Source organism: Guillardia theta (assembly GCF_000315625.1).
Source record: "Guillardia theta CCMP2712 unplaced genomic scaffold GUITHscaffold_74, whole genome shotgun sequence".
Classification (NCBI taxonomy): domain Eukaryota; class Cryptophyceae; order Pyrenomonadales; family Geminigeraceae; genus Guillardia; species Guillardia theta.
The window spans coordinates 407,889-421,371 of record NW_005434600.1 but is presented as its reverse complement, the minus strand read 5'-3'; the positions used below and the strand labels follow the sequence as shown (position 1 = coordinate 421,371).

The 13,483-nt window shown below is 49.7% G+C and overlaps 3 protein-coding genes and 1 non-coding gene across 4 annotated transcripts; 3 read left to right on the top strand and 1 right to left on the bottom strand.

The window, feature by feature from the left end:
* Positions 1 to 1,004: 1,004 nt before the first annotated feature.
* On the top strand, positions 1,005 to 1,077 carry GUITHDRAFT_t87. The gene has a single exon. It is a non-coding gene; the product is annotated as a tRNA-Ile (tRNA).
* Positions 1,078 to 4,189: 3,112 nt separating this feature from the next.
* Positions 4,190 to 4,726, top strand: GUITHDRAFT_114362 (hypothetical protein; the record flags this gene model as incomplete). The annotated part of the gene is made up of 2 exons (XM_005826558.1): positions 4,190 to 4,610; positions 4,665 to 4,726. 2 exons carry the CDS (start codon positions 4,190 to 4,192, stop codon positions 4,724 to 4,726), a joined length of 483 nt encoding a protein of 160 aa, XP_005826615.1.
* A 1,815-nt stretch (positions 4,727 to 6,541) lies between these two features.
* On the top strand, positions 6,542 to 9,066 carry GUITHDRAFT_114361 (hypothetical protein; the record flags this gene model as incomplete). The annotated part of the gene is made up of 10 exons (XM_005826557.1): positions 6,542 to 6,574; positions 6,624 to 6,667; positions 6,720 to 6,741; positions 6,796 to 6,849; positions 6,912 to 7,041; positions 7,147 to 7,229; positions 7,680 to 7,748; positions 7,796 to 7,967; positions 8,011 to 8,780; positions 9,031 to 9,066. 10 exons carry the CDS (start codon positions 6,542 to 6,544, stop codon positions 9,064 to 9,066), a joined length of 1,413 nt encoding a protein of 470 aa, XP_005826614.1.
* Positions 9,067 to 11,535: 2,469 nt separating this feature from the next.
* Positions 11,536 to 11,946, bottom strand: GUITHDRAFT_114360 (hypothetical protein; the record flags this gene model as incomplete). Its single annotated transcript, XM_005826556.1, has 4 exons — positions 11,536 to 11,575; positions 11,624 to 11,747; positions 11,791 to 11,876; positions 11,939 to 11,946. The coding sequence occupies 4 exons, from the start codon at positions 11,944 to 11,946 to the stop codon at positions 11,536 to 11,538; spliced, it is 258 nt and encodes an 85-aa protein (XP_005826613.1).
* Positions 11,947 to 13,483: the final 1,537 nt, after the last annotated feature.

The window sequence follows — 13,483 nt, the reverse complement described above, 5'->3', positions numbered from 1 at the left end:
GGTGTTTTTTTAAAAAGAATTCAGGCCGTGGGAAGAAAATCGGTCCAGCAATGTGAGCCAGCGAGCGGTTGAAGCCAGCAACGAACCTGCAAGCAGCGCCATGACTAGCAGTAGCGATGGTGTGCCAACCGAATCGTCCGGGCTGGAAGCAGGTTGTCGTACCTTTTGTTTGCCTGTCTCATTGCCTGTCATTGTTTACCAGGTGCTGCAGAAGATCCCTCAATCTCTCCACTTGCCCCAAGAGACTTTCTCCAGGAGACTGCCGCTCTTGAAAGCTTCGGTCGAGGCCCGGCCGCGCTGAAAGCTGGCCTGATGCAGTCTGGGCAAGCTCAAGAGAAAGATCAATCGTTCTCTTACTTGCCGACCGTTGAGCAAGCTGAAGGAACCAGGTGTGTTGTGAAAGGTAGTTGGGGCAAGGATGACTGATTTGATTTTATCTCAAGCAACATCTACCACTCAGCAGACAACGTGATCTCTCAGATAAGATCAGAGATCACTCGAGATGGAGATCAATAAATTCGCGTGTCGTAACGTGGTTGCGTGAAATGAATATGTGTGATCATGTAGACGAGCGTCAAAAGATGTAGTTGATTGAGCATGTTAGGGAAGGGAAGGGGAGATCGGGCTTATCACATGATTCTTGATCGCCCTTGGGTCATCGTTCCAGGGATGCATTACAGGACGAAACCAAAAACCTGTTTTATGTTATATACACGAGAATCACCATCTCTCCCCTCCCTCCCTTCTCTGTGCTCCATCTCCACTCCCTTCACCCCGTTCGCTCTCCCGTCGACTCCTGACGGCCATTGGGAGGGCGGGGGCGAGGCCGCAGGTGAAGCTAGAGAAAGGGGAGAGTGTGGCAGGGGGGGTTCGGGGTGTACAAGATTGAGTCGGGTACACGAGAAGAAGGGGGTAGTTTACGGTGAAGATGAAGGTGGGTACATCTGGAGGGGGTAGGGGTGGTCGCACAGGTACATATACAGTTGTCAGCAGCTATACAGCAAGCTCTCATAGCGCAGTTGGTAGCGCGTCGCTCTGATAAGGCGAAGGTCATCGGTTCGAGCCCGGTTGAGAGCACGCGGAGCTTAAAATTTTTTGTTGTGATAGCAAGTTTACTAAGTTACATGTCGTTTTCGGATAGCCTATCGATTTCCAAGTTCTTCGGACGAGTCACTAGCCGCTGAGCGGCACTCAGTTTTTGACGATCATCGTGACACTGGAGGACGACCCAAGCGATCTTGTTCCAACTTGGCAAGTGGAATGTTCCTTCAGCTCACAGTGACTGCGTCAGCCTATTCACACTGGCATGAGCATGCGCCTCGGACTGGGGACCGTACATCGAAAATTCAAATCAACCTACCCACATTTTAGATCATACTTCAGTAAACATAAGGGGTAGTCACTGACCGGTAACCCACCCAGTGGTTGTGTTCTGAGAATTCAAAACTGATTCAAATAGTCACCCCGATCTGAAGCCGAAGTTTTATGGAGGCTAGTACATGGCCCGTGTGGGTTCTTAAGTGTACGGGCCCCCCGACGAGTGAGGGGAAGGAAGTAAAAACCACTGGCCCACTTGCCCACTTGCCACCCCGGCACCGTTGAATCGTGGAAATTCATGGGGTGGTGACTAGAACTGATGCAGGAGACAACCAAAACGGTCGATGATACTGTATCATATAGTAACTCTGAAACATACCCTGGTACTAAAAGAACCGGTAGTAATAAGTTGTAGACTAGTGTCTCTCAGATAGCAGCCGGGAGTAGCAGTCAGTGAGATAGAACTTAGTAACTCTCTAGGTCTCGCGAGGCTCCTCTCAGTCTGGGCCAACGCGGCCGGCCGTCACTGAACGGTTCACGGTGAGATGGGGTGGTACATGCCATGATGTTCAGAGATGACGACCAGAGTTAGTATTTCCCTTGTTGGAAGTTGGCGTCTTAGAAGTACTGATGAGGGTTTGTATTCCCTGTACTTGGTCTGGAGAAGGTGCTCCACCTAACTTACGACCAGCATCAGGAAACTATCGCTGACTCATTTCTCTCTCTCGATCCGATCTGAACATCCCCGCTTTCTTTCTCATTTGCGACTCATGTAATCATTGTTCAAGTGTGTGTGACTCAATCTGACTCTTGTGTTTCTTGGGAACACTATCCTCGACTTCTTCGCGGAGCGCATCTTGCCCCACCCACGGCCGCTCATCATAGTTTTCTGGTTTTCGCGCCGTGCGTTTCAATTGCATTCAAGACAGTCACTATACCAGTGGTGAACACTGAGGACTAGTGTGTGTTCCTCTTCTTCTACGGTCACGAGTTATACCATAACGCGGAGAAACACTGTACTGTCTGGTGCTGGTTCAGATCCCTGATTTACTGCTGTCAACACTGCATTCAAGTACCCAGTCTACAGAATCACTGTATTGCAATACTACAATACGCAACATTCCGCGGCGTTACTTAGATGCGATTCTTTCTGTCATAATGCAACTGAACGGAGCTCTTTTCAGGATTGCTTCTTCTTGCTCCACCGAAACAGACGAGCCTTGCAACCTTGAACGAGACTTTCCGTGGGAATAAGTTGTGTTAATCGGGTTTCGGTGAGCCCACCAGTCAGAGCTCATGGGAACTGAGCCAGAGTCTCAGAGACATGCAGGAACCGTGTACCCGTGGTGGCTTTCAAGCTAAGAGGACGGGGTTCTCTTTCCTACGAGAGAGCAAGGATTCCTCTGATGGGATGTTCGATATCTAAGGAGGAAGCTTTTCAACTTCCAAGCCGAGAACACCTCTGCTTCCTTGAGCAAGAAGACTCTACCCCTAGTCCTTGCCTTAGCCTATATCATTCAGCTAGATGGGGCTATTCTCTCCTCTCATGTTCGGGCGTGACACCACCCTGCAACCATGGTATATATCACCAGTGATGTCGGCAATTTCAGAGCATTGCCGGTTCTGAAAACATACAATGAAGTGGACACTGATGTCCGAGAATGTCATTGGGATGATCTGAAAGATACTGAGGCTTGACAGTGATGTAAGCTGCACTCTGTCCTGCTCTCACGTACACACTGCATGCCCAGAGAAAGAAAGTTGAAATAAGCTTGGCTTGCTAGCCCATAACATCTGTGTTGACCAAGACCGATATCCAAGGGCTCATGTGAAGCGCAGTTGACGCTGTACACTGAGATCACGAGTGAAGGCCGAAGGTGATATGGGTAGACTCGATATGATCAAGGAAGAAGAGGAGAGCAGTAGTGAAGGAAGTCCATTGCAGGGGGACATGAAAGCGTGGCAGGGAAGTGAAGGCAAGTGAAGGGTTGGGGGCGGAGCGAGGGGAGGGGGTGGGGGCGGCGTGGGGGGGTTAAAAAAAAAGTCCATCTGCAAATTTAGGTAACGCCGCCTTTTACAAAATTATTCGGATGTCATGAGTAAAAAAGACATGATACACCCGTCAACACTCAGGGCCCTCACACTACTGTACCCACTACCACTTGGCTTTACAAGAGAGTTGCTCCATTCCAGATTTCCTATCTTTTGATTCAATTCATTTCGGTCTTGCATGAGTTCGACTAGGAAGGGTAGGGTGGGATGATGATAAATCGAGGGTGAGGGAGGCTGGCGGGAGGGGGATAGCGGGGATGAAGCATGGGCTAGACTCTTCCCATTAACTAAAACTAAAAAGGTAAAATGTTTGTCACCTCATGTCCCTACGCCACCCGCATCGAAAAGTTTCTTTTTCGTCTCGGATAATCTATGTAAATCGTGTTTTATTTTGGAATGTGAAAAGACTCATTTTGGATTCGGGTCATCTTGGGGTCGGATGACAAGACCAGGGGAAGTAAAACTGTAGAGGTTTCATCAAAGGGGTCCATCAGCACTCACTTGTGGGGTGGGTGTCCAAAACTGTCAAAAGATTCGGGATCTTGTAGGCCCGCGATTTTTGTATTTTCGAAAAGAGATAATTTCAAATCGGATAGCGTTCTCAGGGCTGACCGAGAGTGCCGTGACTTCTCCCCAATATCCCACCCTTCAAAAGACTTCCCATCTGTACTGCTTGCACTGTATTTCTTCCTTCGCCTCACACTCAGCTTGCGTCAATCAATTCATCGATTGCTGCTTCTTGTTCTTGAACGCTCTGAAGGTTCCTTTGTTTTCCTGTCTGTCTTTTCCTCTTCCCTCAATGTATTCTGCACATCGATCCATGGACAACTTTATCAGTACCGATATGCAAGATCTGGTGAAGGCGTCGCACAGCTTGGAGGATGCCATCGCTCTCGTGGCATTCACTCCTGAAGACTTGGGTGCATACATGCTTACATCGGATGATCTGGACCGTTCGGTTGATATCCCATTGGAATCACTGTTTCCCTTCCTAGAATTTCCTGCAGAGTCTTCCTGTCCGAGCAGACCGTCATATTTGTCGTCCAACAACTACTCTTCGCCTTTGAGCAGCGACGAGGAGGCGATGCCCGAAGTCAACTCACAAATCCCTGAAGACGAACAAGTTTCTCTCCCGTTCATCTCGAATCTTCCCAAGGATTTCTTGAGCGGCGTTCAAGGAGGAGGAATAAAGAAACAAATCAAGCAAGCATGCGTTGCTTGCAGGAAGAAGAAGCAAAGATGTGAAGATGGGCGTCCGTGTCAAAGATGTATCAATTCTCTCACGACATGTTCAGACGAGTGGAGGCGAAGGGGCCGGAGACCCCGCAAGCTGACAATGGCAAACGAATCGGAGTGATGTTGTTCAATTCTTCAAGGTGAGGCAGTAAAATTAGAACGCAGGTATCTCTTATTCCCCTAGAAATTGTAGATTTTGATTGAAAATAAACGAATTCTCTGGTCAATGATCTACCCATCAACTAGCAATCCATAAGCTTCTCCTCGACTCTTTTTTCTGACTGAGGCTGAGGAAGCCCAAGGAAGAGTGCGGAAGTCGAAAGTAGAGAGAGACAACATATGTGGGTGAGAGCGCCCATGTGCGGCCGAACAACATTCTAGCTTTCGAATGAAGTCACATGATAGCAATAATAATACACCAGAGAAGCTTGTGCTCTGTTGCTGCGTCTCTACCTTACAGGGTTGGCATCGATCAATTTTAAATATCAATAAAGATTGACAGCTTGACAGATCCTCTGCGGAGTTAATGCGAAGTGGAAGACTCTGTGGATGCTATCATGCTGGTTGAAAGGACATTGATGTCATGAGCCCAGTAGCAAGGAGAACAACATCCTGGTCTCAACAGGTTCTTGTCAAGCTTCTTAAGACTTAACAGCAAACATTAAACCCTTTCTGCCTGGTTTCGCACAACAGTGGTAGATGGGTCGAAGGAGCAATATCGGGGAAGCTTTGGTGACCGTGACTACACTTGAAATCTAAAATCTGACAATCAATGCAAAACATGAGTTACAGTGGACTATTCAATATTGTGGTACGTTGTCTCTGACAACGTCACAGAGACTACATATTAGCCACACAACTCACAGCATCACAAATAAAAATGAAAGGTGCAGAGATTATGGTAGTTGTGATTGTGATTTCTCCCCTCCCGTTCATGAACTTCGCTCATCCCCAAACATTCTCCCTCCTTACCTTTCTCTCATCACCTTCCTCTGTCTCATCTACCTTAACACCTAATTGGCCATTCGGCTAAAAGCCTTCGCAGCTTCACCACTACTCTTTCAGCCGTTATTTCTTTGTTTTGACAGTTACTGACACCATAACTGAAACTCAGTTTCAGTTAACCTTCGTAGGAGCCCTCACTTTTCTGTGCAAGCCCTCAATATTTCAAAGGTATCAATTAAATTCCATAATATTTTTTGAAGTGTCGAAATAATTTCAAAATCTACGAGTACCCCTACGCTGCGAATGCGATTATCTGCGGGCGTTCAGAATCGATGCACTGTTAGCTTGAGTCAGCTGCTTCCGCTCCCCTTCTTCCCTTCCTCCTCCTCGTCTTCCTGATCCTCTTTTTATGACAAACAGACAACTTTTGATTCCTCCCTTCTGCCCCAGCTCCTCCTCCTCGTTCCTCGTTCCTCTCACAATACCTGATCCAAATGTGTTGTCATTCGTTCTCCTCCCTCACACTCTCCTTCCTCTGCTCGCCCTCCTCAATGTCCTTCTCCATTTCGTTCCTGTCTCTGATTTTTCCTCCTCGCCTAGTTGTCTGCGTCATTGTTCTGCCTCTTTGCTGGTTTTCCCCCTTTCCTCGTTCATTTGTCTTAGGTGATATTTTCATATTGTTCGGGAAATGTACTGTTGTGGCAATAGTGTTTTCGCGCTACCTTTATCGCTTTGTCCTGGTGGATTCACTTATATGATGCATTGTTTTTAATCGATGTGAACATTCTTCTTGCCTGGGATTTGACCTGCAATCTTTTCCTTTTTGTCACGTTGCTGAGCATTTCGATACCTCAGGCGGCCCAGAGCATGTAGATTGATTGATCGGCATGCTATGAGATGCTTCAATGCATTCAAATACGAGCAGTATCATGCTGATCAATGCCAGCGCCACCTGCTGCAACCTCATCAGACGGGCTAGGTGAGGTGGAAGATGAATCGGCTGGGATTGGCAACCGTCTTTGAGGTGTTTGAGTGACATCTGAAGTCACATCTCTCATGATGCTTGAAAACAGGACTCTGATGAATCTGATGCAAACTCAAGACAATTGGCGCCAAGGTGAGGCTTCTGCTGCCTGCTCTCCTTGTCGTGTGACTTGTTGCACGTGAAGGGATCACCAGCTCTTTGGAAGGGTGCGGATGCTCCCTCGCACTGGAGCTCGTCTGTCTGACATTCAAGTGACGCAGAGTCGGAAAGAGAAGAGTGAGATGGCGGCAATGGGGCTGGAACCGAAGAAAGCTGTGAACCTGCAGGCTGATGATTGAAATCACATGGCAACTTGTGTGACAATTCGATTATTCAGGTCGAGGTTCCTTCCTTCCTTCAGAACAGTTTCCTAGGAAACAAGAATAACAAGTTGACCTCCTCGTCTTCGTCGCAAAATGCATTCCTCAATCCTCCCGCCTTCCTACAGCTCGGGCTTGATAGAACAGGTAAGGGGCGGGGGGGGGGTTGCGGGAGAAAGGAGGACGAGAGGGAAGCGAAGGCGATAGATTGAGGGAGAAGCTTGTGGCTGCAGACAATTCACTATTGCACAGACAAACCGCAACCTCCAGCGCCATCGACGATTCCATTGAGAACGAGGGCTGGATGGGGAAAAGGTTATGGTGAAATTAACCAGGTATTGGAGAGGATGAAGGAGCGAAAAAGTTTGATAAAACTTCCAGGTTGGGGGCACGAGACACGCTGAGGATAGAGGAGGAAAGAAATCAGAGGAAGTGGGAAAGCCTCGGGAGAAGATCAAGCTGAGGCCGCTGGGTAGCGGAAGCGATCGGTCTAGCGACGTTGCTCTGTCCTCACGATCCTCTGTTGATCACAAAACTTATTTCAAGTGGGCCCGCACAGGGAAAATAGAGAAGGTGCGACAAAGCTGTGCATGCTACCTTGTATTTGACCATCTTTGATCTCTGCTACCATTTCTCTTCCTCCTCCTCCTCCTCCTCACCACCACCACCACCATATGATGACGTTTTTTAAGCTGAGCAAAGCGATCGCGAACAAGGAGGTGGATCTTGAGGTTCGGAATGAGGAGGGGAAGTCTCTGCTTCATGTTGCTGCTCGTCATGGTCAGCGAGCGCTTGCCAAGCATCTGATGCAGCTCGGGCTCGATCCCCTGCTGCTCGACAAGAAGGGTAGGACGGTGAGCTCAGTCATCCTCTCTGCTCCCACCTTCTTACCAGCTAGCAGGCAGCGAAGACGGCAGCAGACAGAGGATATGCCTGGCATGCAGAGCTGGAGGGAGCGAGAGGAGGGGAAGATACACAAGAGAACATTCTCCGCAAGCCCTCGCTTGAGTCAAGTCTCCCTTCGCCCAACGGAAGCTCTCAGGCTTCTACATCCAGCACAGTGGAGGCTGCAGGTGGAGGAGGAGGCTGACGATGAGGACGCTAACAGTAGAGCAGGGAAGAGATGCGTCAAAGTCGGGAAGGAGGAGCAGGAGGAGCAGGAGGAGCATGAAAGCGATTTTTCGTTGGACGAAGTCGCGAGCTCCCGGTGCATCAGTGAGTTTGACTCTTACGAATCCTCCGTGGAGAACTTCCAGATGCTGCCTTCTTCCTTCATGCAGGAGGATATGAGGGAAGAAACAAGAGGAGAGGAGGGAAAGAAACGAAAGGAGAGTGAGCAGCACGAGCAAGTCCAAAAGGTGGTGCGCAGAGACGAGGTAGTGCTAGCGACTGCGAGCAAGGAGGAGGAGGAGGAGGAGGAGGAGCACGTCGAATTTTCTTCGAGTCTCTCGAGCATATTCTCCAAGTTTGGCGTTAGCATGCAAGATGCCTCAAGCCTGTCAGACGACGTGAACACTCCATCAAAGGCGATTGGATCCTCTCCTGCTCCCTCGTTCTCCCCCTCCTCCTCCCCGGACAAGCTTCTTCCTCATCTTGATCAAACCCGGCAGAGCAGCGGCAGGCATCTGCTTGCAGGGAGAGGAGAACAGCTTCCTTGCATTGAATGCTCCGTGAACGAGGAAGAAATGCGAGAAGAAAAGAAATCGGAGCAGACGATCCAGGGGGAGGAAACGCGGCTGGAGGCTGAGAAGCTTGTACAAGAAGAGAGACCTCCGCCCTCTATCGAGATTGAGAGCGAGAGAGTAGGGAAGATTCCTGCTTCCTCCTTGACCTCCATGAGCACCATCGCTTCTGATCTGCTTCGCCCGCAGGAGTCGTCGCAACAGGTTCGTCCTGCATTTCATTTGCACGATTGTAATGCACACGGCAGGGGTCGAGAGGAGGAGGAGGAGGAGGAGGAGGAACTTGTGATGGAAGCTTCTATTCCGACTTCTGTCAGGTCGCGACCTTGCATGGGGAGGAGGAGCTGGACAGCTCTGAGAGGAGATGGGGGGCCACCTGGCCGGGTGATCATCGCGCAGCTGGGGAGCAGGTGGAAGAGTCTGAATCCAGCGCTCATCGATCCATGTTGGGCAGAAGGATTTCAGCGGGACCAGAAACTTTGAACTCTAGAGTCTACGTTGGAGGAGCAGGAGCAGGAGCAGGACTGGTCAGGGCATGGGGAGATGCAAGAGGAGGAATGGGAAGCGGAGGAGGAGATTCTTTGAGGATACCTGCTAGAGTTCCTCCCTTTGACCTCGACAAGAGCTTTGAAGAACTTGTTCGTCAAACAAGAGGCGAGCAAGGCGACTGGACATTGAGAAACATCAGAAAGGTGTCAAGACAATACCATGCAGTGATCTGACCCTCCACTCCTCCAACTGATTTCTCGTGCTCTGCTCTGCTCTGCTCTGCTCTGCTCTGCTCTGCTCTGCTCTGCTCTGCTCTGCTCTGCTCTTGCACTGTCACTTTTTCTCCTCTTCTCATCCCCGGTATCAGGTTCGATCTGGAGCCAGAATCAGCATTTCTACGAACACGAGCTTGAACAGCAGCAGACGAATCACCACCAGGAGCACAAGGGAGGAGGAGGAAGTTAGGCAGAGGCAGAGGAAGAAGCGAAACGTACAGGAAAAGCAAGAGCAGGCGGTGAAGAACGTGAAGCAGGCGGTAGAGCAACTGAGCAAGAAGATGAGGAGAGGAGGAATACAGGTCTCTCTCTGGAACGGACAGTTTTCGTTTTGCTTGCATGTTGAAATGAGGTAATTCCTTCTCGCAACAAAATAGCCTCCTCCTCCTCTTATCTCTTTGCTCTTCTCGACTGATATTATTCGTTCAGATATGCTCAACAAAATCTCAACACAAGACATGATCCAGAGAAATACGAAGGGTGAGATAGGACAATCTCCACCTCTCGTTTCTCCATTTTCATTGCCTTGATGTCATTCATTACTATCATTGTCATCTTCTTCGTGAGAGTCATCATTCCTTCCGATCATGGATTGCCTCTTTCAATGACTTTCCTTGTAAGTTGTTTTCGGCGTTTTGCTGAAGCCATGAAACAAGAACCCGAACTCTCGACTCTGAAAATCGTCAAGGTGCCTTCCCTTCTCTCGTCCCTTCCCTCCTCAACCTCCTCCTTCTCCTCGTTGACGTTCATCTCAGAACGTTCCCGAGCTCCTGATTTACAGCTCTCAACCTCGTATTGGCTCCTTCGAGGTTGGCTTGCCTATCTCCTTCTGTTGAATCTCTCTCCCCTCCCTTCCCCTCCCCTTCTCTCTCCTCTCCTCTCCTCTCCTCTCCTCTCCTCTCCTCTCCTCTCCTCTCCCCTCCCCTCCTCTCCTCTCCCCTCCTCTCCTCCCCCCTCCTCCCCCCTCCTCTCCTCTCCTCTCCTCTCCTCTCCTCTCCTCTCCTCTCCTCTCCTCTCCTCTCCTCTCCTCTCTCCCTGCATTGTTTTCTATCATCTCACTCATCCTTCTAGATCTCTGCCAACTGGACAAAACCTGACGGAAAGCTGGAGGCTGTCACAATCTTCAGGTCCTCCTCTCTGTACCATCAGATCCTCTTCTCTGCCTACACTCTCTCTTCCTCCTCTCCTCTCTTCATCCTCATTCTCGCTACAGCAAAATCGACTCGCAAGTTTTTCCTCCCATCGACACGATTGTCCATGATCTCGGCGCCTTGGTCAAGAGCGACAGGTTGACTTCTCCCCTCGTTGTGCTCCTTCCTTCATCCTCATCTCCTTTCTCCTCCTCCTCCTCCTCATCATCATCATCATCATCATCATCATCTCCTTTCTCCTCCTCCTCCTCCTTCCTTCATCCTCATCTCCTTTCTCCTCCTCTTCCTCCTCCTCCTCATCATCATCATCATCTCCTTTCTCCGCCTCCTCCTCATCATCATCATCATCTCCTTCTCCTCCTCCTCCTCCTCCTCCTCATCATCATCATCATCATCATCATCATCATCATCATCATCATCATCATCATCTCCTTTCTCCTCCTCCTCCTCCTCATCATCATCATCATCATCATCTCCTTTCTCCTCCTCCTCCTCCTCATCATCATCATCATCATCATTACCACCACCACAACCACCACCACCATTTCAGCTTTGCTGTTCCTATCCCTGTTCTTCAAGCCTCCTTCTTCCTGCTCTCCCTTCCCTCTCCTTCCTGCCACTCACCCCACAAGTCCCTTCCTCTCACACACAAACTTCTCTTCCCCCGCTTTCTCTCGCGTTTCCTTCCCCTGAGACAGAGGGGCAGGAGGGACAAGAAGTCTCAGCTGTCGCCGGGCTCCAAATGCTTCTGGAGGAGGAGGAGGCATGGCCCCCCCGTAGAGCAGGTTGTCACGTCGCTGCTGGGGGAGAATTTTGAGGGGGTCACCAAGGAAGACGGGGAGAGGGAGAGGGAGAGGGAGAGGGAGAGGGAGAGGGAGAGGGAGAGGGAGAGGGAGAGGGAGAGGGAGAGGGAGAGGGAGAGGGAGAGGGAGAGGGAGGGTACAGGAGGAGCGGGAGTAGAGCAAAGGTTCAGAAGGAAGCTGGTGAGAATGTAAAGTGAAGCGTTTATCTGGAGTGAGAGGGTTGTAATTTAATAATAATAAGCTAAAAGTTTAACAAGTCCGGGTGTTGTCTAAGAACGGATCTGTAGGTGAGAGCAAGAACAACTATTTTTCTCATCTCATCCCCTCACGTCTTGAAGAAATTTTCAAGCTCATCTTGCATGTCTTGCGAAGGCTTCAGCTTGTCCTTGGGTTCAATCTTGGACGGGATTTCATCGTTCGAGACAACAAACACGTCATCGAGATCATCATCACCTACACGTCATGTTACAACTTGTATCTCTTCTTGCTCTCCTACCTTGATCGTACACTGGCGGTTTGTAACTCCGCAGAAAGCTCTCTGTCTCCTTCTGTCCGAAAGTCTGCGCGAGCAGCATGGGAGTACTGCCGACGAGTCAAGTTGAAAGTTGCTGGCGTCCCTCCTACCTGCCAGAGAAATCTTTCACCTGCGCATCTGCCCCGTCCTGGTGAAGCGAATGAGATGACAACAGATTGGAATAAACCTTCATCTCATCTCATACCATCTCATCTCATACCATCTCATCTCATACCATCTCATCTCATCTTATACCATACCATACCATACCATCTCATACCATCTCATCTCATACCATCTCATCTCATACCATACCATACCATCTCATACCATACCATACCATTCTCGTCTCATCTCATCTCATTACATGTTCATCACATAATATCATCTATAACTTCACCTGCAGCAACATCTTCACAAGTTCCAGATGCCCGTACTGGCTCCCGCATTTCAGTTGGCGCAAGAGTTAGAGTAAAGGTTTTATTATCACCTGTGCTGCCATATGAAGTGCTGTTGTCCCACCTTACAAAAATGTTCTCAATTGATGCAAAATGTTTGTACAAATCGATAACATCAAGAGGAGCTCACGCCGTGAATAAGATTGTGTGTTGTTGCGAGATCATGAGAGAGTTTCTTGTTCTCAGATGATGTGAACGTTAGCTGTTCTCAGATGATGTGAACGTTAGCTGTTCTCAGATGATGTGAACGTTAGCTGCTCTCAGATGATGTGAACGTTAGCTGCTCTCAGATGATGTGAACGTTAGCTGTTCTCAGATGATGTGAAAGTTAGCTGTTCTCAGATGATGTGAACGTTAGCTGTTCTCAGATGGAGCAAGGGTGCCGTGTTTTCACGTAATGTATGTCGTATAGTGAGATGCATTGCCGTCGTTTCTCTTCTCTCACCTTCTCCTTGCAAGTTGATGTCGGCGCCAGCATTCAGCAGCTCAACGATCACATCATAGAAGCCTTTCTTCCCGGCCAACTGCAGGCAACTGCGAGGGCTCAGCGAGCTTCTCCCCTCTCCCTCCCCTTGCCTGAACCCAAACTCATCGATGTACGCAGGATCCGCGACATGTCCGTTCCTCCCCTGCCTTCCCATCTCACATCTCCTCCTCCTCCTCCTCCATCCTCCTCTTCCCTCCTCCCTCCTCCTCTTCCCTCCTCCATCATCATCATCATCATCCCTCCTCCCTCCTCCTCCTCCTCACGACCTCAATGCAGAGCTCACGAACTAGCGCCGCATCTCCTTGTGCTGTAGCTGCCATGAGCTCCTGGGATGGGGTGAGATTTGGTAGTCGCAGCATGTCCTACTCGCCTCCCCAACTTCTCGTACTGCCTGCTGTCCCTGGCAGTCTCGCTGGCCTTGGGACCTGGCAGGAGCAAGCATGAATCACGAGACCTCGAGAGGCTCCTGCTGACCCACGAAACGATGAGCGAACGTCTGCTCCAAGAAGCTCGACGAGACTTGGTCTTCCTCCTTACCCGACCTCAATGAGACGCCGCCCGGACGACGAGCATGTGGTTGAGCTCCAAGACAAGAAGCGCCTGAGCGAGGAGGCAGCATGAAGATGCCGAGGTACGATCGGCATGTGGGAAGAAGGACGAGGAAGAGCAGCAAGGTGTTGAAAAGATGTTTCCGCATTCCTGCAAGTGAATACAAACGACTCAGACCAGA